The sequence below is a fragment of the Neophocaena asiaeorientalis genome, unplaced genomic scaffold (genome assembly GCF_003031525.2).
Source record: "Neophocaena asiaeorientalis asiaeorientalis breed wild unplaced genomic scaffold, Neophocaena_asiaeorientalis_V1.1 scaffold251, whole genome shotgun sequence".
NCBI lineage: Eukaryota > Metazoa > Chordata > Mammalia > Artiodactyla > Phocoenidae > Neophocaena > Neophocaena asiaeorientalis.
Window position 1 is genome coordinate 1,761,155 of NW_020173377.1, and position 25,574 is coordinate 1,786,728.

Consider the following 25,574-nt stretch of genomic DNA (forward strand, 5'->3'; position numbering starts at 1 on the left):
GGCACCGAGCCCGGCCGCGTCCGCACTCCAGCCAACAGGAAGAGAAAGAGCGAGGGCCCGGCGAGGCGGGCCAGCTGGCGGGGCGGGAGTCCCGTGCGCCGGCGCTGGGAGCTGGGGAACCCCCTCCGGCGCCTCTCCGGCTTGCTGTGCGGGGCGTGGGGCGGGGAGATCGCCCCCCACCCCAACCCCCCGGCCTCAGCGTCCTCCGTAAAATGAGGCCCCTTCTGAGGGCTGGTAGTGCCCTAATGGCGGGCGGGGGCGAGGGGTGCCGGGGCCGGCGGAGAGGCCCAGACACTGAGTGGCGGGCCAGGGAGAGCCTAGTCGCTAGACCCCCGGGGGCCGCGGGTGGAGGCGGGCCCTCGTGAGGGCGGGCCCAGGGCGGGGCCGCGGCCGGGGCCGGCACCTGGGTGAGGTCGCGCCGCGCCGCCCCGCCCCCTCGCACTTCCGTGTGCCGCTGCGCGGGAGCTAGAGGCTGCGGACCCGGGATCACTTGAGCGACCCCCGGCGTTCGCCCGCCGCGCCGAGGCCCGGGTGGTACCTCACCGGCCACCGGGCCCATCCGGGTCGGGTGCGCACCGAACCCCCATCCGCGCGCGCGCGCCCGGGAGCCGCGCCGAGAGCCAGACTCTAGCCACCGCGACCCCTGGCGCCTGTCCCGAGCCCGGAGGTGAGTGAGGGCCGGGCCCGGACGTGGGATCGGGCTGCCCCGAGGGCGAACCGTCCCTCCCTTTCCCTCCCCGCTCCGGTTCCTGTTTCCGAAACTGAGCCGCGGCCGGCGAAAGTCCCGCCGCGCTCCGAGACCCGCCGGTGTCTCCGTGCCCCCGTCCGTCTGTCTGGCCCTCTCTCCAGCGGTAAGGGCTGAGGGGCTCTTGTCCGTCTGCTCCCGGCCCCTCTCTACCCGCGCCTCCGAGGGTCCACCATCCCTTCCGAATTACTGGGGCCCTCTGTCTGACCATCCGTCCCCACACCCTCAGTGTTCCCCCGTCCGCCTCTTCCTAGTACCCATCCGGCTGCCCTTGCGCCCCATCCCCCCCCCCTCAGTCCCCCTCCCGCCACACCCTAGATCCTGTCCTCGGCGAGGGGCGCCCCCGGCCACGCTCGCCGCCCCCTGCCTGTCCGCCGCCTCAACTTTTCTACCGCGGGGCTGAGGCCAGGCCGCCCGCTGGGCCTCGCCTCCCGCCGCTGGGACCCTGCCCGGCCCAGCCGGCGCGGCGCCTCCTCCTCTCTTGTTCTCTTCTTTCAGTCTCTGTGTGTTTCTCCCCGTCTGTCTCCGGGCTGGGCGTGGCTCCATGCTACACTATCCCCTGCCCTTCCCCTCCCACCCCTACGCCCCCCCAGCCCCCTTTTCCAGTGGCCCCTTCCTAGTCCAGATGCCACCCCTTTGGGGGCCCAGCCGGGAGAGGGGAGGAGGCGGAGGAGGGAAAGGGTGAAGAGGCAGGAGGTGGGCACCGTCAGAACTGCCGCACTTCCCCAACTCCTCCATTCGTCCTTGTTGGGGAGGGGAGAGCCCCACTGAGAACCCCACCAGAACCGGGTCAGAAGGATTTGGTGTGAGTGAGGCGACGTTCCTTTCTCCTCTGGCCCGTACCCTATGTGCGTGGACCCTGTCTTCTGCTGAGTTGTCCGTATCTGTCATGTAGGTATGTTGTGTATCTGTGTCTCCTTGTGTGTTCTTTGTCACCGGGTCTGGGACTTGACCCTCTGTGTCCTTTTAAACATGTGTGACTTGCCTGTGTGTATGTGTATATACACGTCTTTGAGTGCCCTGAGGCTCTGTGTGCTCTCCGCAGCTATGTGTGTACTATGTTCTTTGTCACCAGACTCCCCTCTGTGTGTTGGGATGTGTGTCCCCATGTGCCTGGAGGGTCTTGTGTTGTACACTGGGTATGTTTTGGTGGTCATGAGTACATACAGCCCACAGTGTTAGTGTCAGCCCACCAGGCTCATGTGTGAGTGTGTCTGTATAAGTGTGTGTATGTGTATGCACTTACATGTTCTTATTCTCTGCCACTGAGCCGCTTTGACCAGGCTGTGACCAGACTGACCTAGTCGCTGAGGGAGGGGACTGGTTCCTTGGGTTTCCTGGTTCCTGCCGTGGACTGAGCTGGGTGTGGTGTGCAGGCCGATAGAAGGCAGTTGTGCGGGTATGTGTGTGTGTGATGTGGAGGTGTTTGCACAGCTGTACCTGGCTATAGGGTGGTATGAGGGATCTGGCGTGTGACAGGAGTTTGGCTGGGGCCGAGGCTGAGCGTATGACTGGTGGGAGACTCACAGTCTGACTGTATGAAACTGTGAGGATGTGTGCTTGGGGAGTCATTGTGATTGTGGGGAACCGAGAGTGCTTGGGCGTGGGTGTCAGTAGCAGGAGGGGATGCCACAAGGTGTGTGTTGCCTGTGCCCTGGGGTGGCAGTGCTGGGAGGGAAGGTGAGAGCCCTGGTGTGTGTGTGTGTGTGTGTGTGTGTGTGTATGTATGTGTGTGTGTGTGTGTGTGTGTGTATGTGTATGCATGTGGCAGGCTGTGAGAGTGTGGATGTGCACATGATACACTCAGGCCCAGCCCTGGCTCCTGGGGAGACGGGGAAAGCCTCCATCTCTCACCTTCCTCCACTCTCCCAAGTTCACAGACACCTGAGGTCACAGTGTTGTGACTAAGACCGAGAGCTCTGGACCCAGGAAAGATTTGGGCTCAAATACACACTGTGCCTTTTAAGAGCAAGAGCTGGGAACTAGGCCTCTCTAGGGCAGTTTCCTTATTTGCAAGGTGGAGAAAGTTGTGAGGACCAGAAGTCCTGTGTCAGAGGTCCTTTAGCACAGCCTTGGTCCATAGTGAAAGCTCAGCACATGCTAAGTCTTGTTTGGTGACCACTCACCTCCCCGCAAACTGTATGGTCCCCATTCTCCTGGGAGCTGGAGCTAATAAAAGCCCAGATAGTCCCAACCCAATTTCCTGCCTGTGATGTATCTTTTGCCCCCTCCCATCCGCTTGACCAGACTGCTTGTGGAGGGAAGATGGCTGACAGAGACCCCACCTGCATCCAGCCCTGTTGAGCCCACATGATACCCCCTACCAGTCTCAGCAGCAGTGATGGGGAGAGAGTGGTGGGGGTGATTCGAAGCTGTGACCGCAGGCCACTGACACCATTTAGCTGGCACAGCTAATTGGAGTTTAAAATTAGAAATAACTTAAAGCACAGACAAAAAGATAAAGCTCGAGGATGCCTCAGCCCCGAGGGAGTGGTGATGGGGGTCTTCAGCTGGAGGAGCGGCTCACATCTGGGGAGGAGAAACTTTTGTGGAGGCCTGGCCTGCAGAAAAAGTGCTCAGGCCTTTCAGCCAGGAGACCCAGGGCACCTTGTTGCCTTTGCTGTTCCTTCCTTCTAGGATCTCTCTGGGCCTCCGTTTTTTCAGCTGTATAATGGGCACAACAGTAATGTGAGAATCTCCTGAACTGGAAGGTGCAAAACAAAGAATAAAACGTGTCACTGTTCATTTGGCACTCCCAGTGTGAGTTCAGCACAGCAGCTGGCACACCACATCATTGGAGCCTCAGTACCATCTGGGGAGATGTAGTCTCCCCACTTTAAAGATGAGACAAACTGAGGCTCAGAGGAATTGCCCCAGGCCACAAAGCGGTGGTAGCTGATTGCACCCTAGGTCTCCAAGCCCACAGGGCAGGCTCTTGAAGACAGGAGGATTAGGAACAGCTTTCTTGTTGTATCTGTAGTCTGGGAATGCTCCAAGGGCTGAGACATAGTGTTCTGACTCCAAGCATGGAGTGGACACATAGCCAGTGCCCTGGAAAAGTCAAGCCCAATACCTCATTTCATAGAAGAGGAAGCCACGTACACAGAGGCCAAGGTCTCAGAACCAGACAAGGCTGAGCTGGGCCTCTGTCAGCCATGCTGGGGCTGACTGATGGGAAGAGCCTGTTTGGTGGTGCCTCCCAGCTCATCTGTTTTCTCTTGTTCCTGCAGGTCTGCCAGGAACTGGCCCAGGTGAGGGCGGTGGGCCTACTTTTGGTGGTGGTTGTGTGGCAGTGGTGGCAGCAGGAGCCAGGACTACGGACAAAGGGGAGCCAGGAGCCCCAGGTAAGATGGGGTCCTCTTAGGCAGATGGACAGTGTACAGGGATGACCACCCTCTTTGGGCTCCTCCCCTTCTGCCCTGGGACTGGAGTGGGGGAACACACAACATGCCTTTGGTCTGGGTATGGGGCTGGGCACCCAGAGCAGGTAGCAATTGGCCCTGCCCCTGAGAGCTCCCTGCCTAGAACTGGCTTCGGGCCCAGGGAGGGCTTTGGCCTTGGAGCTCAGAGGCCTGGGGCCCACCAGTGGTTTGGTGCCAAGAGGAGGTGGTGTCTGAGCCAGGGTGAGAGTAGATGTATCAGCTTTTCCTTGGCCCCTTTCTCTGCCTCAGGCTGTCCTCGTCATCACGAAGGGAAACTGAGGTTTGCCCTGGGTCCTGTAGGGGTTGGACACTGAGCTGGAATGGAACGAGGTCTCCCAGCTCCTGGCACAGCTCTCTTCCACACCCCAGTTCCCCCATTTCCACAGCCTCTCTGGGGCCAGAGGAGAGGCTCTAAATCCCCATCACCAACCCCCAGATTCAGGGTGAGCTGGGAGTCTCTAAGGAATACTGGGAAAGGCTGCTCTCTCTCAGTCCCCTTATAAAGCTAAAACTTCCCTCCTTTGGGGCCAGACTTGCCTCCTTCAGCCCACATTACAGGGGTAAGTGTGAGTTACCCACTGAGTGTCTGAAGTCCAGTGAACAGGATTCTGGGGGGCACTGGAGGGTGCTCAGGGTGGCCAAGGTGTTCTTCCCCCAGGAGTCCTCCCAGATGAACCCCTCACTCCCACCCCTACTGGCTGCCAGGCACCTACAGGTCTCAGGGGTGAATAGATGGTGGGGGCCGGGCTCCCCCTTGAGGGGAGGGCAAGAGGTCAGGGCCCTCACTTCCTGGAGGGGCTGAACAAGGGCAGGGTCTACGCTGGGTCTTCTGTTTATTCAGCCTCCCTGCAAACCTGGTGGGAGGAGGTGATGTGTCCTTGGCTGGCTGGGGGACTCTGATGTGTGAGATCAGGGGGCCATCCCCGCCCACCACTGAGCCTCATTCCCTACGTTCAATTAATTAGCCTTAAAGCCAGCCCACTTTCTACTCTCAAACTTCACCTACCTCGCTGGCACAGACATACAAACACACACAGGGGGACAAGCTGAGCCACATTCGGTACCCATACCCGCAGACGCATGAGTGCCTGCACACGTAGCACACATGCGCACACACGTACACACGTGTTCACATGTACTCACCCGCAGGCACGCTCAAACACGCACACAGAGGCTCACCCAGTCATCCGTGCACTCAGACACCTGCCCACACATACCACACTGTGCCCATTCTGGGTCGGGAAGGGGGCGTGGTCCTTGGTCAGGGTCACAGCTCAGCTTGCATCTGGCACTGAGGGTGAGGTTTGAGGTGTGGCTGTGTGACCACAGGCACTCCAGGGGACAGGGCCACAGTGGGAGTTGAGCTCTTCCCAGGCATTCACCAGCTATCCTGCCTGCCTGGGCTAGGCCCCCAGGCTGACCAGGGCTTGGCACTGGGGGGAGGGGGGATAAATGTAGGGGAGGGGCCATGTCAGCTGTGCTGGCACTGTTTGTGGCTGCTGCCACAGAGGAGGAAGTGGGCTGCCTGTGGTCACGGGGCCAAGGTGCCCACAGGCGGGTGGGAGATCCTGTCAGCTCCTCAGTTCCCTGCAGTGTCCATGTCTGGTACACGTGGAGTTGCTGGGCCCTGGCGACTGGGAGGCAGGCAGGGGACTTCTCCTGGGGCGGTCTGTGCACTTTCTAAGGCCTGGGCCCAAGGAGAGACCGTCCGAGGTGTTTCCGGAGGCTCACTTCCTCTGGGCTGCCCAGGAAGTGGTTTTAGAGTGGGACTGACCAGCTCTCTATCTGTGGCTTGCTGCACCCCAGTCTTGCCTCCAAGAGGAGCAGTGTCTGGCCAGTGGAATAGGTCAACCGGCCAGGCTTTCCATGGCCAGGGCTGGCCAGGCCTGGACAGAAACTCAAGGAGTGGGCTGGGGGTGCAGAGGCCATGGAGTCCCCTGCAGCCTCCATGACCCCAGCTCCTCTTTTCCTCCAAGCTGTAAGCTGAGGCTCAGAGCATTAGCTCAGGCAGGGATGGCCCCTTGTGTGTGAGTGACATCAGCTGGGCTGCATCTCTGGGATTAGGCAGCTCTAAGCAGCTGTATGAACAGACCTGGGCAAGTGGCTTTGACACCCTGTGCCTCAGTGTCCCCCTCTGACACCTGAGACCATGACAGCATCCACCTTTACCAGGTTGTGCTGGAAACAACAGATGATGTATACAAAGTAGCCAGGACCGTGCCTGGCACGCTGTTCCTGTGTAAGAAGTAGAAACTAGCTGTATAAAGCACTCAGCACCCGGTTCATGGTAACTGTTCGAAGAACAGCAGGTGGTACTAATGATGGGATTATTATCATCTGATGGCCTGGGCATGGGCCCAGTGTCACGGGGCCAAGTGGCTGCGGCTGAGAAGCCGGGTCTCGATTCTGCCTCCAGCGGCAATGCTGTAGGGTGGGGACAGTTCTGTTGTTTTCAATAGGTTCTGCGTCCTCAGAGGAGAACTCCAGGGTGGAACAGCTGTGCCCACTCAGCTCTTCTCCCCCTCACTCCCTTTCAAAGGGAGAAAAATAGATCTTCTGACAAACAGATGCAGGGAAGGGAAAGGCAGGCCGCAGTTGCCTGCTGCCCCCTCTGGCCTCCCTAAAGCCTCTCCCCTGCCCTGGCCCCTTGTGGGACATGAGGCTTGGAAAAGCTGAGGCTGGCGGTGAGGGGGTAGCTGGTGAGCCCTCCCGCCAGCCTGCCTGCCCTTCGGACCCTTGGAGTTGGCCTTTGGACTGGGGAAGGGGGCGGACGTGTGGGGCTGATGGAGGCTGGAGGAGTGGGGAGAGCTGGAAATCCCCTTACACACATCCATACATACATCCTTGCCATGCAGCAGCTGGTGGCAGGGACCTGCCTGTCCCAGGGACAGACAGAAGGTCAGCCCAGTGAGGGTTGGGCTGAGCTTTGGCTTTTGCTATCCAGGGCCAAGGGGCTGGGGTTCTTGGGTGTTGAATGGTAATGCTGGCGGTGTGGTAGGCAGGGGCCAGGAGCCTGGAGGGCTGGAGATAGGCAGGGGCCTCGGCTAGGAGTGTGAGTGAGGGCATCGAAGGTTTAGGAGCAAGACCTCTGCAGGCGTCAGACAGATCTGGCTTCAAATCCTTGCTTGATATTTACTGGCTGTGTACTCAAGCCAGGGACTGGACTACTTTGAGCCTCAGTCACCTCACCTGTGAAATGGGCAGATCAGGGAGTGTCCATCTGAGACCTGAATGATGAGAAAGAGCCAGTGTGCGTTTTGGGAGGAGCAGGAAGATGGAACAGCGTGCTCAGAGGCTCCTGAGCAGAAAGGAACGTGGCTGTTTAGGGAACCAGAAGTGGTCGCTGGGGTTGGGGCCCAGAAGCAGGGCGGGGTATGGCCAGGAGGCCGGGGAGAGGGGTCTGGGCTCATCAGAAGGGAAATGGGAAACACTGGGGACTTGAGCAGGGGGTGACAAGACTTGCTTTACTGTCTTAAAAGACCTGCCTAGTCACTGGGGCAGAGGGACCATGGGGGCCAGAGGAGAGGATGGAGGGTAGTGATCAGGCTGGTGCAGGCCTGCAGAAGGCGATGGTGTCTGGATGGGGTGGTGATGGAGAAAAGAGAGGACTTTGGGATGGACAGGAGGCAGAAGTGATAGCCTTGCTGTGCTGGGAAGAAGGGGAAGGTGGAAACGACCGCCAGGTGTCTGGCCTGAGTGCTGGCGCTGCTAGGAGACATGGGGCACTTGCGTGGAGAACATCAGTCAGCCTCATTTGGATGTGTTTGAGCACCTCCAGAGCTTGGCGAGGTTGGGGATCCTGGAGTTCAGGAGGGTCTGGGCTGAAAGTGAAACCTAAGAGTCGAGAGGTAGCACGTAAAGCCCGGACTAGGGAGGAGAGGGTTCAGCAGGCCTTTGGTGGGGAAGTTTGAGAGGCCCTGGGTACAGGGCTAGGGTGGCTGTCCCTTGAAGGTCCCTGCCAGGGTGCCCAGGTGGGCAGGATTGTGGTGGCTGAGCTGCTGTTTTCACAACAGCCCCAGAAGCTTTGGATTATGTCTGTGGCTGTGTTGGGTAAACAGGCACAGTGGAGTAGCCAGTCGCCAAGGCCTGAGGCTGGAGCAGGTGTCCGCTTGCTGTGGGCTGGGGCTGGGAGGAGGTAGGAGGAGAACTGTAGGGTCGTTCCTCAGAGCTGGAGGAAGCTGAGAGGTCTCCATTGTCAACGTAGGGAGACTGAGGTCCTGAGAGAGACAGTAGCTGGCCAGGTGTCTGCCAGTGGACTCAGCTGTCTTTGCCCAGCTTGTTCTCTTTCCAGAGCAGCAGACCAGAGCAGGACACCACAGGGCTGGGTGGCTGGATCAGTGGCTTACCCACTGATTCAAGGAAGTTTGGATGCCCCTGTGGCTATCAGACAGCTGGAAATGGGCGGTGGGGCAGGTGGGGGGAGGGCCCAGCGTGAGGATGACAGTGCTGATAAGGATGACGGTACAGCTCCTACACTCAGCACCACCTCCTGGGCAGGGCAAGATCATCCCTTTCACAGATGACGCCAGAGGGCCTTGGCCAAGCTCGCAGGGCACCCAGGGTAGACCCCATTGAACTAGACCTGTCCAGCCCACAACCAGCCCCTGCTCTCCAGTTCCTGTGTTCACTGCCCGCCGTGAGATGGCACACCATGGTCCTGCCTCTCTCCAGCTTTCTCCTGATCCCTAAAGTGGGGAGGCATCATCTAGGCCCTACTCACCTTGTGGGCATGGATGGCAAAAGCCTTAGATGGCTGTCTCACCATCTCTCAAACACAAAGGCTGTTGTCAACAATCAGGAAAATCACAGGGACTCTAGAAGGAGGTGCACAGAGAGGGGCTGAGGAGTGGACTGCGGGCCCATCTCTGTGGGGGCTGGTGGAGGAGCCGTGCCCTCTGTCAAGCAGTGCCCTGTCCCGCGGGAGGCCAGACGGGCAGTTCTGGGGCTAGGACCGGAGAGTCCCTCTCCACCACCCTGGGGTCTGCCCCGTTGGCTTTGTGGCTTTGGGTGAATTACCCGCCCTCTCTTTGTCAGGTTCTGCCCAGTGAGTCCGGAGCTCCATGGAGGTGCTGTGTGGGGTGCCCGCATGGCTACTCTACCTGCACAGGTGCACCCGCCCCTCCTCCTGTGCACCAGGCCTGTGACTGCACCTGTGGCCCCCAGCCTCGTCCCCAACCTCCACTGACTTCCCCTCAGGCAGTGGGAGGCCACCCAGCGATGAGCCTGACTGGCCCACTCCTTCCCTTGTACACTTTGGACTTTGCCCCAGGCCAGGAGGGACTTTCTCCACCTCCCTCAGTGGGGAGGCCCAGCCTGCCTGATGTCCTGCTGCCCTTCCCTCCCCTGTCCCCAATTGTTGTGCCCCACGGGCTGCAGGAGAAAAAGCTACATTTGGACTTTCCGGTGGCAGACCGTAGTCAGGCACGTGTGGGTTCTTCCAGGCTTGTGAGTTGATCTCTGCCAGCCTGGAGTGTCTGTGTGCCTGTGTGCTCACGGCTCCCTGTGTGCACACAGATCTCTCTGTGCTGGTGAATGCGTGAGGGTATGAATGTCCTGTGTGATCTGCGTGGGCTTGGATGTCTGTCAGCATGTGAGAGCCGGGGAGCAGGGGTGTCTTTCTCGGTGTGTGCGTTACTGAGTTGTCATAGGATTGTGGATGTGCCTATGGTTACAACTGTGTGTGTATGTCCAACTGCAGTCAGGGCTCCCCACGTGTAACTGTGTTTGGTTTGGTGGGTGTGCCCGTGTGGGCACACAGGTGTGGTTATTCTGAGAAAGGCCCTGACATACCCCCTACCCTGGCTCCTCACAGAGCCCCCTTGTCTTCAGTCTTGCCATGAAGGGACTTTTGTTCCCCCCTCAGGGGTACCTGGAGCCCTCCCTCTGGCTGAGCCCAGGGCTTCCCCAGTCCTAGGGCCAGCTGAGTGGCTCAGACCTGTGCCTGCTGTGGACTGTGCCCCACACAGGTCCTACACCCGACACGGGCAGGGGTGAGTGTGAGCCAGTGACAGCCAGGGTCCCAAGACCTGTCCCCGTTACCCTTCCAGACCCTCTGGCCAGATGGGCTCATGGCACCATGAGCATCTCTCAGATTGAAGCCCTTCCTAAGGCAAACCACCCCGCCCCCGCCCCGGCTGACAGGCCCCTCCGGCCCCCATTCTACCCCAGGCCTTCTCACTGCCTGAGCAGCAGTCATCTTCTCTGTAATTACACACTTACGTGGCTGTCCCCTGTGGGGCTATGAGTTCCATGGGCCTGGTGTGTCTTGTCACTGTGATGCCCGCTGGCTGGGGGTCACCTGGGACCAAGCTAGGCCTTCGAGACCTACAGTCCCCACACTGTCATGTGCAGAATCTTGTCGCCAGACATGGGTTTTCCTGAGGGAAAAGCCAGGTGTTTCACTGGTTCTGAGGGAAGGACAGTTGCAAAAGGTTCAGTTGTGCTGCCCAGGCCTCACCTCTGATTCCCATCAGTGGGCCGGGTCATCCGGCAGTGGAGGTTTTGAATGTCCCCAGGACGGTCAGATGTGTGGCCGAGCTACAGGCAGACACCCAGGTCCTCTGCTGAGTGTGATCCCAGACACATGCACAGGGGACCTGCTGGGGCACGTGAGATAGAGGAGCAGCTGGCTTCCTGGCAAGTGGGGAAGGAAGGGCTGGACTTCAGAGCAATCTGTAAGGATATGGAGGAATTCAGGGAGACATTCTGGCTGAGGGAGCAGCCTGTGCAAAAGCTGGAAAGTGAGGCATGTGTTCACAGAGTAGCCAGGGGTGAGATTTGAGGTGACGGGGAGGCCAGGGCCAGGCTGAGGTTGGGGCCTTCTCCAAGGGCAGTGGGAGTCCAGGAGGTTCTGAGCTGTGAGAAGAATGGATTGGGGAGAGACCGGGAGTGGTGACAGGTAGTAGGGGAGGTCACTGGGCAAGGGGAGGAGAGTCCACGGCAGTGGGTGGTCTGTGTGGGGCGAGGGAGGGGCTGAGAAGGAGTCTGGCTGGGGGATAAGGTGCTAGTCCTGGGGGAGAGCAGGGGTGGGGAACATCCCCTGCTGTGGGACTTGGCCATGACCTGAGACCATGGCTGGTCCCTCTCCCAGTACATGGGGGCTGGGGCACAGGCCCTGGGGGAAGGGCCTTGGAGGGGTCTTGCTAGCCCTTCCCCTCCCCCACCTCCTGTTCTTCTTGCTGAGCCCATTTCCTGGGTTGTGAAACCCCTGTGGCCTCCTAAACTTGCTTCTGTCTGGAAAGGCCATCTGGGGAAGCCAGTCTCCCAGCTGAGCTGCTACGCGCCTGCCTGCCCTGCCCGGCAGCTTCTGCCACGCCCAGCCCGCTTGCCCTGTTGCAACCCTGCCAGGGCCAGCCCTGCTCCCTCCTGCAATCACACTGCCTCTCACTCTCCTTCCCTCCCACTGCCTGGGCTTCCTGTGTCCTCCTTCTTCCGTTCATCCCTCAAGACTGATGTGGGCCGGACCTTGAGCTCCCCCCAGGCAGGGTCTGTGTCCCTAGAGGGCCTAGGCCGACACTGCCCCACTTTGCTTTGCCGCCACCACCAGCCTTGACCAGCAGCGGGTGGTGGCCTTCCGTGGGCAGGTGGCAGGGGCTGCCCCAGGCTGGGCGGGTGTGTGTGGGGAGGGTTGCATCGGAGGGGTGTATCCCCCTCTCCTCAGGGGTCTGTTCAAGGGAGCCAGACCCTAGACCCTCTAGGGGCCTCAGCTGGTCCTACTCACCCCTGCTTTGCTTGACCTCAGCCTGCCTCCTCTTGTTCCCCGGGCAGACTTTGTGAGGGAGCCCCCCTCTACTTTCTCACACTCTCCCCAAGAGCTTGCCCAAGGCCTCTCTTCTCGGGCCCTGCTTTGCTCCTCTGTCCAGCAGGCATCACCCTGTGGCCTGTGAGGCAGAATCAAATGTCAGGGAAGGACTAGGTTGGAGGGGACCCGGCCCTATCTGGGGGCCAGGGGACCCTCATTGCAGGACCTGGTCCTCAGTTCCCCTGCGCTCTGTACAAAAAGGAGCTGGACATGTCAGTTTCTGAAGGCTGATCTATTGGGAGATATTTTTGGCTTGATGGGTTTTATTTTTTACCTCTAAAAAAATTGTTAGGGCTTCCCTGGTAGCGCTGTGGTTGAGAGTCGGCCTGCCGATGCAGGGGACACGGGTTCGTGCCCTGGTCCGGGAAGATCCCACATGCCGCGGAGCGGCTGGGCCCGTGAGCCGTGGCCTCTGGGCCTGCGCGTCCGGAGCCTGTGCTCCACAATGGGAGAGGCCGCAACAGTGGGGGGCCCGCGTACCGCAAAAAAAAAAAAAAAATTGTTATCCAACTAGTTATATGTGATTGTTGTAGAAAATGCGTTTTTGTTCCTGATAGTGCCCCTCAGGCCATGCACCCCACCTGCCCCCTTTACTGGAACACACTCACGCACACACACGTGGATGTGTCATGTGCATACTTGTCCTCCACGCCCCAGGAGCTTCAACTGGCACAGTCACTCTGGTCACCTCGAGGTTGGCCTTGCCCACTGCCCCTGACTGGTTGGGAGAATGTTTCTGCTGCCCTGGCGGAAGCAGGCCGCCTGTTCTGGTCCGGCCCGGCCCTGCCTTTCCGTACCTCTGGGCTGTTGGTCTAGGGCAGGGTGGGGAGCCGGGCCAGCAAGCCCTCATATCCTGGGGCTGGGATGCAGCCAGACCTTCCCCAGGTTTTAAGAACTAGAGTCTGTCCCAAACAGCTGGGTCAGGAGAAAAAGTAGGAGTTCAGGGGTCTGTACCACCCTCTTTGTACAGTAGCGGGGTGTCCCCAAGGTCAGACCTAGGACCAGCCTGGAGGGGGTTGGGTGGTCAAGCACAGGGGACCTGTCTCCTGGTCCCCTCACCCCTCTTCTTGTTTACTTTGTCCTCATGGGTGTGTTTGTGTGTATTGCTCCCTGCACATTTATCTATCTCTGCCTCTGCCCCCTCTTGCCCTTCATCTCCTCTTCCTGACATGGCATACCAGAAGAATGTGGGCTGCAACGTCAGGCAGGCCTGGATTCAGATCCTCCTTCTACCACTTACTGGCTCTGTGATCTTGGGCAAGTCACTTAGCCTCTCTGAGCCTGTTTCTTCATCAGTAAAATATCCACCTCCGGGACCTGCACAGGGATAAAGTAAGCTAATGCCATTACAAGGTTGGTCTGGTGTATGTTGGCCTCAGAGAAGGATGATCTTTCTTATAAGTGAGGGTACTGATTCACACCCAGGCCCTTTGACTCCCAAGTCCGGAGCTCTCTGCTTCACAGGGCTGCCTCTGCTGTGGGCTAGAGAAGCAGGAGAGTAGAGACTCGAAGCCCACAGGCAGTTGGGAAAGGCCTGGCTGGCCTCAGCTGGCTCCAAGGAGCTGGTCCCCATGGAGGCCTGTGTGGAGTCCAACCCCTGCCGCCTCCGTGGCCCTGCAGAGTAGGGATGAGGTTGAGCCAATGGCCTTCCTTTGGGGCCTGTGGGCCTGAGCCAATTTGCATGGGGGCTATAAATAGTTGGCCCACCTTGCTTTTGTGCTGTCACTTTACCCCCTGGCCTTCCCACCAGTGTTCAGATGCTCTGCAAGGTAGGTGGACAACTCTGGCTCTGCTGTGCAGGGGGTCCTGGTGTGCAGGGGCCCAAGACCTCTTTCAGGGTCACATGGCCATCAGTGGAAGAATATGCCAGCTCGTGGTGCCTGTCTTCCTCTGGGGGTCCAGGCGGTGCAGTTGAGGTGGAGGAGGTGATAGAACCTGGCCGGGGCCTGTGCTCCAGGTTTAGTCCTAGGTAGTTGGGGCTAGGTGACCTAACCCTAGGGTTAGTGCCAAGTAGCCCCAAGGGCAGCCCGTGGGTCCTCTCTCTCACGGCGCTGCGGCCTGGCTGTGCAGGTTTGGGGCCAGGACTGGGGCCTGCTGTGGTTGTGGTTTTCCCCCTGGTGGCTTCTAACTGACTGCGAACAGCAACTGCTCCGAGTGTGCTGCAGAGCTGGAGGGCAGGCTGATGATCCTGTCTCTGCCTCACAGCCCTGGGTGGTCCATGGACGGCTCCTGCTGGGTGACCCGGAGCCCATGGGCCACCTGGACTGGGCCCCGAGGGGAGGTGGGGGAAGGGCCGAGGAGGAGCTGGCCAGTAGGTGTTGGGCCCACCTGCTACTCCAGGATGAGCAGCTCTGTTCCTGGAGACTTGGTTTCCCCGAGAGGCAGAGTCAGTTATCAGGACCGTCTTCCCAGGCTCCGGGGGTGGCGTGGAGTGGATGTGGTGGGGATGTGAGTGTACTTTGTAAGCGGTGAAGGAAGGTACACAGATGAAAGAGGGGTGCTATTAGCAAGAAGGGGTTGTAGTGGTAAGAGGCCCCCGCCCTGAGGCTGTGGGGTTGGTGTTGGCTCTCGTCCTATACAAGTTCTCATCATCGTGACAACCCTGCAGCGAGGGGACTGTTCCTCATCTGTAGGATGGGGATGACTGAGACTCAGGCCAAGTGACCCACAGAGTCCCACAGGCAAGGCAGTGTGGGTGATAGGATCTTATACCCAGGCAGCTTGACCGTCATTTTGCCACCCAGGGCTGCCCTGACCCCCTCTCCCATATGAGCCCAGCCCCCTGCAGCACAACTGCTCCTCCTTTGTCCCTGCCCACCTGTCCCCTCATCCTCTGAGACACTCAGGAAGTTCATCACGGCCCCACCTGGGTCTCGAGGTTATCCTATTGGGAAGCATGAGGCTGAGCCATGTCTGCCGGGGTCAGGCCCTGGAACGCAGATGCAGACACATGGCAAGTGTGTGCTGTGCAGGGGCCCTGCTGATCATTCTGGACCCCCAGACCACACAGGGTGGCAGGAGGGGCACGATGTCCTTTTGCCTAGAAGTTTGAGACACTCACCCAGGCTCCTACGCACGCTCCCAGCCAGGCCCACACAGCTTGCTCTCCACTTCAACATTGGCTGAGTGCACACTACCTGCCACCCACTCACACGTCCTCGCAGGCACACACATCTCCACGGCTGTGCAGTCACACCCACACATACCGCCCCCCTCCCCCCAACACCAGCTTGCACGCTCATGCCTGCTTCGGCCCCAGGAGAAAGCAGCAGCCGCCCACTGCTGGCTTTCCCTCCCTGCCTGCCTGCTGAGGGGTCACTGTGGCTGGCCTGTCTGGTCTCAGACGTGAGCTCACACACCCACTCTCGCTCCCTCTGAGTAGGAGCCTGGCCCGGGCAGGGGACGTGGTGGAGTCTGCCCCGCATGGTCCCTCCCCTCTTCTCTGGCTGCATGCTTCAGAGGACTGGCCGGGCCATTGGGCTGGGCTGTAGGCTGAGGTCAAGTGTTTCCTGTGAGTTCATCTGGGCTTGGAGCTGCCAGCAGGCCTGGCTGGTGCTCTGCGGCCATGTAGAGGAGCTGGGGGAGCTGTCCCAGGGCCAGGGTGGCTGTTGCCTGTGCACACAGGCCCATGTGTGGGTAGGGGTGCGTGTCTCAGTCTGCCTCCGTGCCGGCTTATGTTCAGGATGGAGCAAATACGTATATACAGGGATGAAGGTTAGCGTTCCTGCAGCCTCAGCTGTGGAGCTCCCTCCTGTGGGGCCTAGGCCCGGAGCCAGTGTCTGTGCAGGTGTACGAGTGTACACCTGTGGGCTTGCACAGCTGAGCATCCTCCACGAGGACAAGCCGAAAGACCTTCAGGGCCACCCGTCGTGATCCTCGATTTGAGGAACTGTGAGGAATGGGGGCGTGTGGGGCCAACCTGTGTGGTGTAAGAAGCAAAGTCAGCGTTACATTCGACATTAAAGTAGTTTTATAGCTGGAAAAACTTAGTCTGAAAGTGCGGACAAACTTCCAGGTAGGCGAGAGCGCCTGACCCCAAGGGGCTCAGGTTCAGAAGTGTCAAGCACGCTGATGTGGGTGGGACCTTTCACTACCCTGATCCCAGACAAAGTGGGTGCTTAATTAGTAGAATCCAGCTTTGGTTTCTGGTTCAACCTCAGGATTTCAGTTTCCCATCTGAAAAGTGGGGGTGATCATCTTGGCCCTGCTCCTTGTCTTGGCCCTGCTTGTCTGCCTGGGTAGTTATGAGCAAAAACCAAACTTTGAAAACCAAGGAGGGCTGCATGGGGCAGGGTACAGGGAGGAAGGGGTGCTGTCCTGCCCATCTTGGCTGGCACCAAGATGCTATGGCCAGCACATACTAGGTAACAGCCATTGGGTATTAAAGGACGCATTGAATGACTGACTCCCCAAATGAATGACATGGGAATCACAGGCTCACACGCCTCCAGGGCCGAGATAGGATTCGGAGAGAAGTGGAAGGGGGCCTCTGAACTGGAGTCAACTGGCAGGGGTGCCCAACAAAGGGGGCAGTGCCAGCCAGATATTGCCCAGTAGGCCTGATGTCGCACCTTCCAATTTCACCAGGGAGGCCACCAATCTAGTCTTACATAAAACTTCTCAATTTTAATGGTGGCAACTAGGACTAGTGCATTTTAAGCACCATGTGGGCCAAATTCAGTGCTGTGGGAGCCCTCGGGGGGAGCAGATACCTGACCACCTCCCAGGGCTGTCCCTGCTGCCCGCCTCACACCTTCTGTCTCCACAGCCCTGCTGCAAGCCCCAACATGGCACCGTTCCTGCGCATCTCCTTCAACTCCTACGAGCTGGGCTCCCTGCAGGCCGCAGATGAGGCAAGCCAGCCCTTCTGTGCTGTGAGGATGAAGGAGGCACTCAGCACAGGTAGGGCTGCAGGCTGGACCCTACCTGTGCTGCAGGCAATGGCAGCAGCCGGTGGGGCGGGGAAGCCAGGGCCAGGAGGAAGCAATGGAAGGGACTGTGCCTTGTTCTCCTAGAGCCTCTGAGGGATCCTTCTCTTCCTTGTCCTCGTCTCCCTGCCCAGCTCAGCTTGCAATGCAGGACAACAGAGGCGACTCACTGCCTGTAGAACCACCTGCACTGGCTACATGGAACCTTCTGTGGAGCTCAGGGCTTCTGGCTCCTCCCCTACTGGTTGTTTCACCCAAGAACAGGCTCCCTCCAGGAGGTCCACATGTCCATCTGTGCCAGGCCCTGTGCTGGGTACTGAGAACACTGCCATGCTCCAGGGCTGACCAGGCCCTGCCCTCATGGGGCTCACAGTCTGGTGGAGGAGGCAGACAGTGATCCTGTGATAGGGAAGTCCAGATGAGGAACCATCCCAGGCTGCAGTCAGGGAGGTCATCCTGGAAGAAGCAAACATCTCACGCCATTCCTTCTTGCTTCTGCCCTCACCTGGTGAACCCCTGGCTCATCCCTTAGGTCTCAGCTGAGCTGTCCCTTCCTCTAGGAAGCCTTCCCTGACCCTTAGGTTGGGGCAGGCCACCTGACCATGGGCGGGTCTAGAACCAGTGACCTTGCCCTCTTCAGTCTCATGACAGCTGTGATTTAATGTTCACTTGAGGGGTGAACTGATTCATGTCTCTGCCCAGGACTGGGACTCTAGGAGGACAGGTACCATGTTCCTTGCCTCCAACACCATGGCTGGCATGTGGGAGCCTGTGGCAGTGTCACTGAGTAAATGTCTAAGGGAAGGTGACATCTAAGAGGGGCTGGAGGAAGTGGGTCACAGGAAGAAGGGACAGCAGGAGCAGAGGCCCGGGGTGGAACCTAGCAGGGCACCCTGGGGAAACTGCCGGCGTTTCTGTGCTCTCATGCAGATTGTGAGTGAGATGGGGCTGGTGAGGCGAGCAGAGCATGGTCATGAGGGCTGAGGAGTGGAGACTTGGGCCCTGGGGGAGAGAGCAGGCAGATTCCATAGGATGGAAGGCTGTGGGAAGGCCCGGGATTTGAGGCACAGAGGTTCCCTAGGCTGACCTTGCCTTCCTGGCCCGTTGCAGAGCGTGGGAAGACGCTGGTGCAGAAGAAGCCCACCATGTACCCCGAGTGGAAGTCCTCGTTTGATGCCCACATCTACGAAGGTCGCGTCATCCAGATTGTGCTGATGCGAGCCGCGGAGGAGCCAGTGTCCGAGGTGACAGTGGGTGTGTCGGTGCTGGCCGAGCGCTGCAAGAAGAACAATGGCAAGGCCGAGTTCTGGGTGAGGGGCACAGCCACAGTCACGCATGTGTGTGGGCAAAGTGAGCGGGTACGGCCGAGGGCACCTGGCCGCTCCGGCCACTGGGGCAGCTCTGTAGCCAACAGCTTGTGTTCAAATCCTGGTCCTGCGATTCATCAGACCCTTCGCCTCTCTGAGTCTGCTTCTGAATCTGTAAAAAGAGAAACTACTAAAAGACCTATGGTGGGGTCAGTTCTGATGAAATGAGCAACTGGATGCAAAGGGCTTACTGCAGAACCTGGCACATAGGCGGTGCTAAAGAGAGCCCTCCTTGGTATTACAGCTGCTTCTTTCCCTTTTAATTTTGCAAAGGCAGGATGTGCACATAGTAAAACATATCAAGCTGTATGAAAGGGTGGGTCCTAGCCCCAACACCAGGTCCCCTTTCTCAGAGAACCCCATTGTTCCCAGTTCTTTTTGGAATCTTCACAGATATTCCAAACCCAGGCAGGCATCGGGGAACACCAGTTATGATCTTCCACAGCAGTGGGGGTCGGGGTGGAGAAGGCTCATGGCCCACCACTCACCTGCTGAAACCTGGACTCTGCATGCACACGTGGCCATATGTCCCTTGTGGCCATAGGATGTCAGCGCTGGCAGGGCATCCCTGCCCCCTGCGGTTACATGTGGGCTCCTGCAGCCGAGATGTCCCCTCCAGGAAAGACCTGTGACCATGGAGACTCTACTCAGCCTCCAGTGAGGGGTGAAGGAACTGGGCCGAGAGAGGTTGACCCAGGGCTGCACCCACCCTTGAAGAATCAGGCAGAGGCTCCTGTTGTGCTCTCTGTCCACTACCCCAAAGGACACTGTCAGTCACCAGGCCCTGGGGGAGCTGAGGGTCTTGCCCTTAGGACGAGCCAGTCTGTGTGAGGAGACTGGACAGACAGAGCCCCCTACAGAGAGAGAGAGAGAGAGAGAGAGAGAGAACCAGCACGCTGTGTCAGTATGCGTGTGTCTGTGTGTCTGCATGTGTGGGGGGATGCGGTGCCTCCATTCTAAGATCCTTGTGAAGCGGGCAGCTGGGGTTGGGGGCGGGGAGTTTCCCTTACCCACTCTGTTCCCGGGGCCATGTGGCCAAGCTGGGTGTGGGCTGGATCCTTTTACTTCCCCAAATGTAATAATACTCCTGGGTAAGGGCTGGGGGCGGGGCTCACAGGTGGGGCCCTGCCCACTCTGGGCAAACAGGTGTCTGGCTAGGTGCTGGGACTCCCTGGCCCTTCAGGGACCAACCATGGGGGCGGGTTCTGAGTCTGGCTTGGCCCAGGCCCGCCCTCATTGACTCCCCCACCCTCACTCCTGCAGCTGGACCTGCAACCCCAGGCCAAGGTGTTGATGTCTGTGCAGTATTTCCTGGAAGACATAGGTAAGCCCCTCCCTACCTGGGCTGGGGACGGAGGTTCAGAGACCGGAGCCAGAATGGAGGTTTAGGGAAGCAGCCCCCGTTGGCGCTCTGTCCAGGACTGCCCTGGGAGGGACTGAAGGGGTGTGGCCCCTCCCGTGGGCTGGGGCTGACTTCACTCCTACCCGGTCCCCAGATTGCAAGCAGTCAATGCGGGGTGAAGACGGGGCCAAGTTCCCAACGATGAACCGCCGTGGAGCCATCAAACAGGCCAAAATTCACTACATCAAGAACCATGAGTTTATCGCCACCTTCTTTGGACAGCCCACTTTCTGCTCTGTGTGCAGAGACTTTGTTTGGTGAGACTGGCTGTGTCCGCTGGGGTGGGGTGGGTGAGGGAGGGCCCCCATCCCCGGTACTTCCTCTCACTCACCCTGCCTGGGCACTTGCCTTTCAGGGGTCTCAACAAGCAAGGCTACAAGTGCAGGCGTAAGTGTCTCCACAGCCCAGTCTGTATGCACATGTGTGTGCACGCATGTGCCTGTGTGCCTTCACAGAGAAGCCTGTGTCCCTGTGCTGGGACGGTGTGTCTGGATGAAGCCTGTGCTTGAGTGTGTGCACGTGAGGCTTTCCATGTGGTAGTGTGTGTGTGGACGGCGGCTGCGTCAGTGGGTGCTGGAGCCGGCGTATCTCTTCCCAGTGCTTCCCGTTCAGTGACATCACGTTGGCGGCCTGAAATAGGCCCCAGTGGAGTATGTACACAGAATCTGCCAGTGCTGCACATCGGGGCACTTTCCCCGCAGAGAGGCTGTTAGACCTTTGCCAGCACATCCCTGGCTGCATGTGTGCTTCTTTTGAGAGTTGTGTGCATCTGGTACACACGTATGAGCACACCCTTCCTCTACGGCTGTCGGTGCATGCATGAGGCAGTGTGGACCGGTGGTGGTGAGCACAGGCTCTGGAGCCAGCCTGCCTGGGTCTGAATCCCAGCTCTACCACTTCCTAGCTGTAGGACCTTAGACAAAGTTACTTAACCTATCTGTGCCTCAATTACCTCATCTGTAAAATAGGGACAATAGAGTCATTGTGAAGATCAAATGGGATAAAATATGTAAAGCTGTATTTTAAGTGTGGCTGGTGCCCGGTAAGCATTCTATGTAAGAAGGTTTGTCATTATACATGCTGTGTACGTGTACCTGAGTGCCTTTGTGTTGGGGTGCATCTGTCAGTGTGTGTGTGTGTGTGGCGGGGGGGGGCGGTGAGAGAGCTTAAGAGCTGTTTGCTGTCCTGAGCCACAAAGAGGGCTCCCCTGCCTCTAGTTCTCTCACTGCCATGCCCCCCTCCCTGCCCACCGGGACTCCTTGAGCCTTTCCTAACCTCCGAGACCCCCCCAGATCGACCTGTCCTCCCCGCCCCATCCTTCCCAGACTCCTCCCACAGGGACTGACCGGAGGAGAGAAAAATCAAGCTCTAGGCCAAGGGCTCCATGTGGTGAGGGTGTGGGTGGTCGGGGAGCACGGGGACTTTGTGTGGAAGGCAGGACTGGGCCGGGGGGCGCCAGCTCACAGACTCTGCCCCTCCGGGGCCTTCCCGTCCCCCTCCCGGGCCTGGGCCTCCTCAAGAATGCAACGCTGCCATCCACAAGAAATGCATCGACAAGATCATTGGCCGGTGTACGGGCACTGCAGCCAACAGCCGGGATACCATAGTGAGGCCGGGCCCAGGGCAGGGCGGGAGGGATTCGAGCTCTCCCCACCCCTTCCCTGTGGGGTCACCCTTCCTCCCCGTTTTCCTTCTTCCTTCCTTCCCCTGGCTTGGCCCCTGGGATCCCTGGATTTCCCAGTCCCCACGGAGCCCTCTTGGGGATCTTGCCACGCATGGGGTTGGATCAGGGAGAGTTAGGGGGTGAGGAAGGGACTGGTGCTGGCATGTGACCCTTGACCTGTGACACCCCACACCCCTAGTTCCAGAAAGAACGTTTCAACATTGACATGCCACACCGGTTCAAGGTTTATAACTACATGAGCCCCACCTTCTGCGACCACTGCGGCAGCCTGCTCTGGGGGCTGGTGAAGCAGGGATTAAAGTGTGAAGGTGCGTGCCGGCTAGGGCGGGGGCTGCGGCGGAAGTGGGAGGGGGGCCCACCCGGACCCCAGAAGCTGAGACCAGCTGAGGCTGCCTTTGCCCCCTCGCTCGGGGACTCTCACGTGGATGAGGCCTCCTGGCCCCTCCCCACTGGCTCGACTGACTCTGCCATTTACTGCTGTGTGACCATCAGAAGGTGGCCCCACTGCTGAGAGCTCCACTGTCCTCAAGTATAAAACAGGTGTTAGAGTCGAGTCGGCCCCAGAGAGTCACCGAGGGGAAAGCAGGCGGAAGGTGCTCCCCGGCCAGGGCCCCTCTCACACCAGCTCAGCTTGTGCTCCTTGCAGGCCCTCCCCCACCTCAGGCTTCACTGAAACGAGAGACGTCTGGAGGAAAAGTGACTTGTCTAGCTTGTCCCAGACATTTGTTTTTTCTTTTTCTTCTTTAAATAATGAAAGATTTGAGGTGCTCGTGATGGCTTCAGATACATCTTTTTCTAAATGCAGGAAACCCAGCAAACCCTGCCAAAAGCCCTCCTCTCTCCTGCTCTCTCCTCCATCCCTCCCTGCCCTTGGCTGGGCCTGGGACAAGGGGACAGTTTTTTTGGAGCCTGCTGGCTGCCTGCCTGGGCGGGGGCCCTGATGGCTCTGCTTCTCTCCCACCCCAGATTGTGGCATGAACGTGCACCATAAGTGCCAGACGAAGGTGGCCAACCTCTGTGGCATCAACCAGAAGCTCTTGGCCGAGGCCTTGAACCAAGTCACCCAGGTGGGCAGGCACTGTGGGAACCCTGGACAGAGGGTGACAGGGTTGGGGACGAGTCAGGGCTCATGCCCACTCCTGGGGAACTGCAGTGAGGGACGTTTATACATAAGACCCTACTTCTGGAAGATCCAGTTCAAGGATTGGACATTAGAGGGTGGTGGGCTTGTTCTCCTAAGAAATTAGTTATTCAAGCAGTGCTTTTCCTGAGGGTGAACCTGGGTGACTGCAAGGTTGGAACACTTGGAACTAAAGCCTTTATGTGTATATGGTTTTTAAAAAAAAAAAGAGTTTAGGGCTTCCCTGGTGGCGCAGTGGTTGAGAGTCCGCCTGCCGATGCAGGGGACACGGGTTCATGCCCCGGTCCGGGAAGATCCCACATGCCGCGGAGCGGCTGGGCCCGTGAGCCATGGCCGCTGAGCCTGCGCGTCCGGAGCCTGTGCTCCGCAACGGGAGAGGCCACAACAGTGAGAGGCCCGCGTACTGCCAAAAAAAAAAAGTTTACCTAAAATCTCTTTTTGCTCCTTTACTTTTTTTTTTTAATTAATTAATTTATTTTTGGCTGTGTTGGGTCTTTGTTGCAGCGTGCGGGCTTTCTCTAGTTGTGGCGAGCAGGGGCTACTCTTCGTTGTGCAGCACGGACTCTAGGTGCGCAGGCTTCAGTAATTGTGGCTTGCGGGCTCTAGAGCACAGGCTCAGTAGTTGTGGGACATGGGCTTAGATGCTCCGTGTCATGTGACATCTTCCTGGACCAGGGTTCGAACCCGTGTGCCCTGGATTGGAACGTGGATTCTTAACCACTGCGCCACCAGGGAAGTCCAGTGTGTACATGTTTTTTGTGTGTGTGTATTTGGGTATGGGTGGAGCTTGAAGGAGGCCACAGAACTTTAAGATTCTAGAATCTATCACAAGTGAGGAAAAAAAAAAAGTGAAGGCAACACAAATAAAAATCTATTGAGTAAGTGGCTGGGAAGTTAGGGTTCAATTTCCAGAACTCTTGTTTGTAATCAGTGCCTTCCAGACCACCGAGGCGTCTCTGTGCCGGAAGTGTGTGTGCGTGTGTGCGCGCACTTGTTCACACATGTGTACATGCACATGCACCGCCTGGGGTCCTGGGCTCTGCCCCTGCTGTCCCCCATTGGTATTGAGGGTGGAGTTATGGATGGTTGGGGTCCTCCCTCTGGTTTGGGAGTTCTGACCATGGTATGACCTCTGGCCCCCCAACCCCTACCCCCTCCAGAGACCTGCCCGGAGGTCGGACTCCGAGACTGCAGAGACTGTTGGGATCTACCAGAATTTTGAGAAGAAGCCAGGAGTCTCTGGAGATGATGTCCCAGGTGAAGCTGTGCCCATTCCTTCCAGGAAAGCCCCTACCCCCGCACACCAGCATGGGACCCAGCCTCTCCACACAGTTGAGTGCAACTGGAGAGGAGGCACCTCTGTGGGGAGGGACCCAGCAGGGGAGGACCACCCTCTGGACGTGAGACATGAGTCTGAAGCAGCTGTCTCTTGGGCAGGAACTGGGACCTACGGCAAGATCTGGGAGAGCAGCACCAAGTGCAGCATTGAGAACTTCACCTTCATCAAGATCCTGGGTAAAGGCAGCTTCGGGAAGGTGAGGGCCCCATGGCCCTGGGGCAGGCAGCCCGAGGGACCTGGGCTTGGTAGCCAAGGGGCACCTGCTTCCCACCCTCCCTGGGTGCTTCCGGGTTGGGTTGGGCCGTGTGCCCTGACCTTTGGTCCGAACCTCCCCTGCTCAGCACCCCTGCCCATCTGTCAGGTGCTGCTCGCAGAGCTGAAGGGCAAAAAGGAATTCTTCGCCATCAAGGCCCTCAAGAAGGACGTGGTTCTGATCGATGATGACGTGGAGTGCACGATGGTGGAGAAGCGGGTGCTGGCGCTCTCCGGGGAGAATCCCTTTCTCACCCATCTCTTCTGCACCTTCCAGACCAAGGTGCCGGCCCACCCACTATCAGTGCCCCTGGCCCACATCCCCCCTCAGTCGCTCAGGTCAAGGCCATGTCTCCCATTGAGATTCTCCAGGGCAGGGCCCAGTCTTCTTCCTCAGACCACTTAAGGCAAGGCTGAGTCCCCCTTCCTCAGACTCCTCAGGGCAGGGCCGTTCTTCCCCGCTCACAGCCACCAGGGCAGATGTCCCCTGCTTCCTGTTGGGGCTTGTCCCTAGTGGTCCTCAGTGAAGGAGCTGCCTGCCGCTTTCTGTGCCTCTGCTCACCACCCTCCCCCCACAGGACCACCTGTTCTTTGTGATGGAGTTCCTCAATGGGGGCGACCTGATGTATCACATCCAGGACAAAGGCCGCTTCGAGCTCTACCGTGCCACGTACGCGAGGCCCTGTTGGGGGAAGAGCCCTCTGCCCATCTGCCTTCCATTCCTTCTTCCCTCCCCCTGGTGAAGCCAGCCTGGGCTGGAGCTGGGGTTGGAGAGACTTGGGGTGGCCAGGGCCATTCCCCACCCCGTGTGGGAAGCTAGGGGTGAGGGGTGAGCTGTGGCTGGGAACACAACCTAGACATGCCAGGTCCTGTCCCCTCCCTGGGCCTCAGTGGGTGGGTGATCCTGCACAATGCAGGACCCGGGTGGGTGGCCCCTAAGCTAGCATGCACCCCCATGCACACAGGCATATCTATATAAATGCATACACTCTTAGGACAGAGAATTGTCTCATTTGGAGCTTTTTACTTCACAATTTTCTTTTCTGCCTTGGCTACCAGCCCCTACTTGCCTGATACAAGATGTGCTTGATCAGGACCAGGTTGTCCGTGGAGTTATTTTCAGCATTTCCTGTCCTTGGGGGTGGGGATGAAGACCCAGGGAGAAGCAGGGGCTGCTTACAGAAATCTCAGGACACTTTGTGTGTGTGTGTGTCTCATACAGGTTTTATGCGGCTGAGATAGTCTGTGGACTACAGTTTCTACACCAGAAAGGGATCATTTACAGGTGCGGGGATTGGAAGGTGGGGGGTGTTTAGGAGGGGAGGCCCCGACCCCATCATATCCTCTGAAATGCTCTGAGTGGATCCCGGTCCAGCTGTGGCCCCATCTCCTCTTGGAGTTGGTCTTTAGTTGGATATTTGCTTAAACCACCTACTCCATTGCTACAATTCCTTGTGGCCCCTTAGCTGAGGCTGGCACAGCTCCAGGGACTG

General features: G+C 58.6%; 1 protein-coding gene across 4 annotated transcripts in view; it reads left to right on the forward strand.

Moving 5' to 3' along the window:
• The first annotated feature begins 433 nt into the window (after positions 1-433).
• PRKCD (protein kinase C delta) overlaps positions 434-25,574 on the forward strand; it is a 29,756-nt gene continuing 4,615 nt past the window's right edge. The window contains exons 1-15 of one of the 4 annotated variants that reach the window (XM_024746335.1): positions 434-667; positions 3,976-4,089; positions 16,737-16,870; positions 18,007-18,206; positions 19,527-19,587; positions 19,760-19,922; positions 20,021-20,052; positions 21,186-21,271; positions 21,528-21,657; positions 22,316-22,416; positions 23,651-23,747; positions 23,928-24,025; positions 24,191-24,364; positions 24,660-24,751; positions 25,304-25,366. In XM_024746335.1, coding sequence (XP_024602103.1) covers positions 16,756-16,870; positions 18,007-18,206; positions 19,527-19,587; positions 19,760-19,922; positions 20,021-20,052; positions 21,186-21,271; positions 21,528-21,657; positions 22,316-22,416; positions 23,651-23,747; positions 23,928-24,025; positions 24,191-24,364; positions 24,660-24,751; positions 25,304-25,366 — 1,412 coding nt within the window. In that variant the 5' untranslated portion in view covers positions 434-667; positions 3,976-4,089; positions 16,737-16,755. Of the gene's footprint in view, positions 668-723; positions 852-3,975; positions 4,090-16,736; positions 16,871-18,006; positions 18,207-19,526; positions 19,588-19,759; positions 19,923-20,020; positions 20,053-21,185; positions 21,272-21,527; positions 21,658-22,315; positions 22,417-23,650; positions 23,748-23,927; positions 24,026-24,190; positions 24,365-24,659; positions 24,752-25,303; positions 25,367-25,574 lie in introns of those variants that run through there. The other 3 variants (XM_024746332.1, XM_024746334.1, XM_024746333.1) reach the window with 3 other exon arrangements.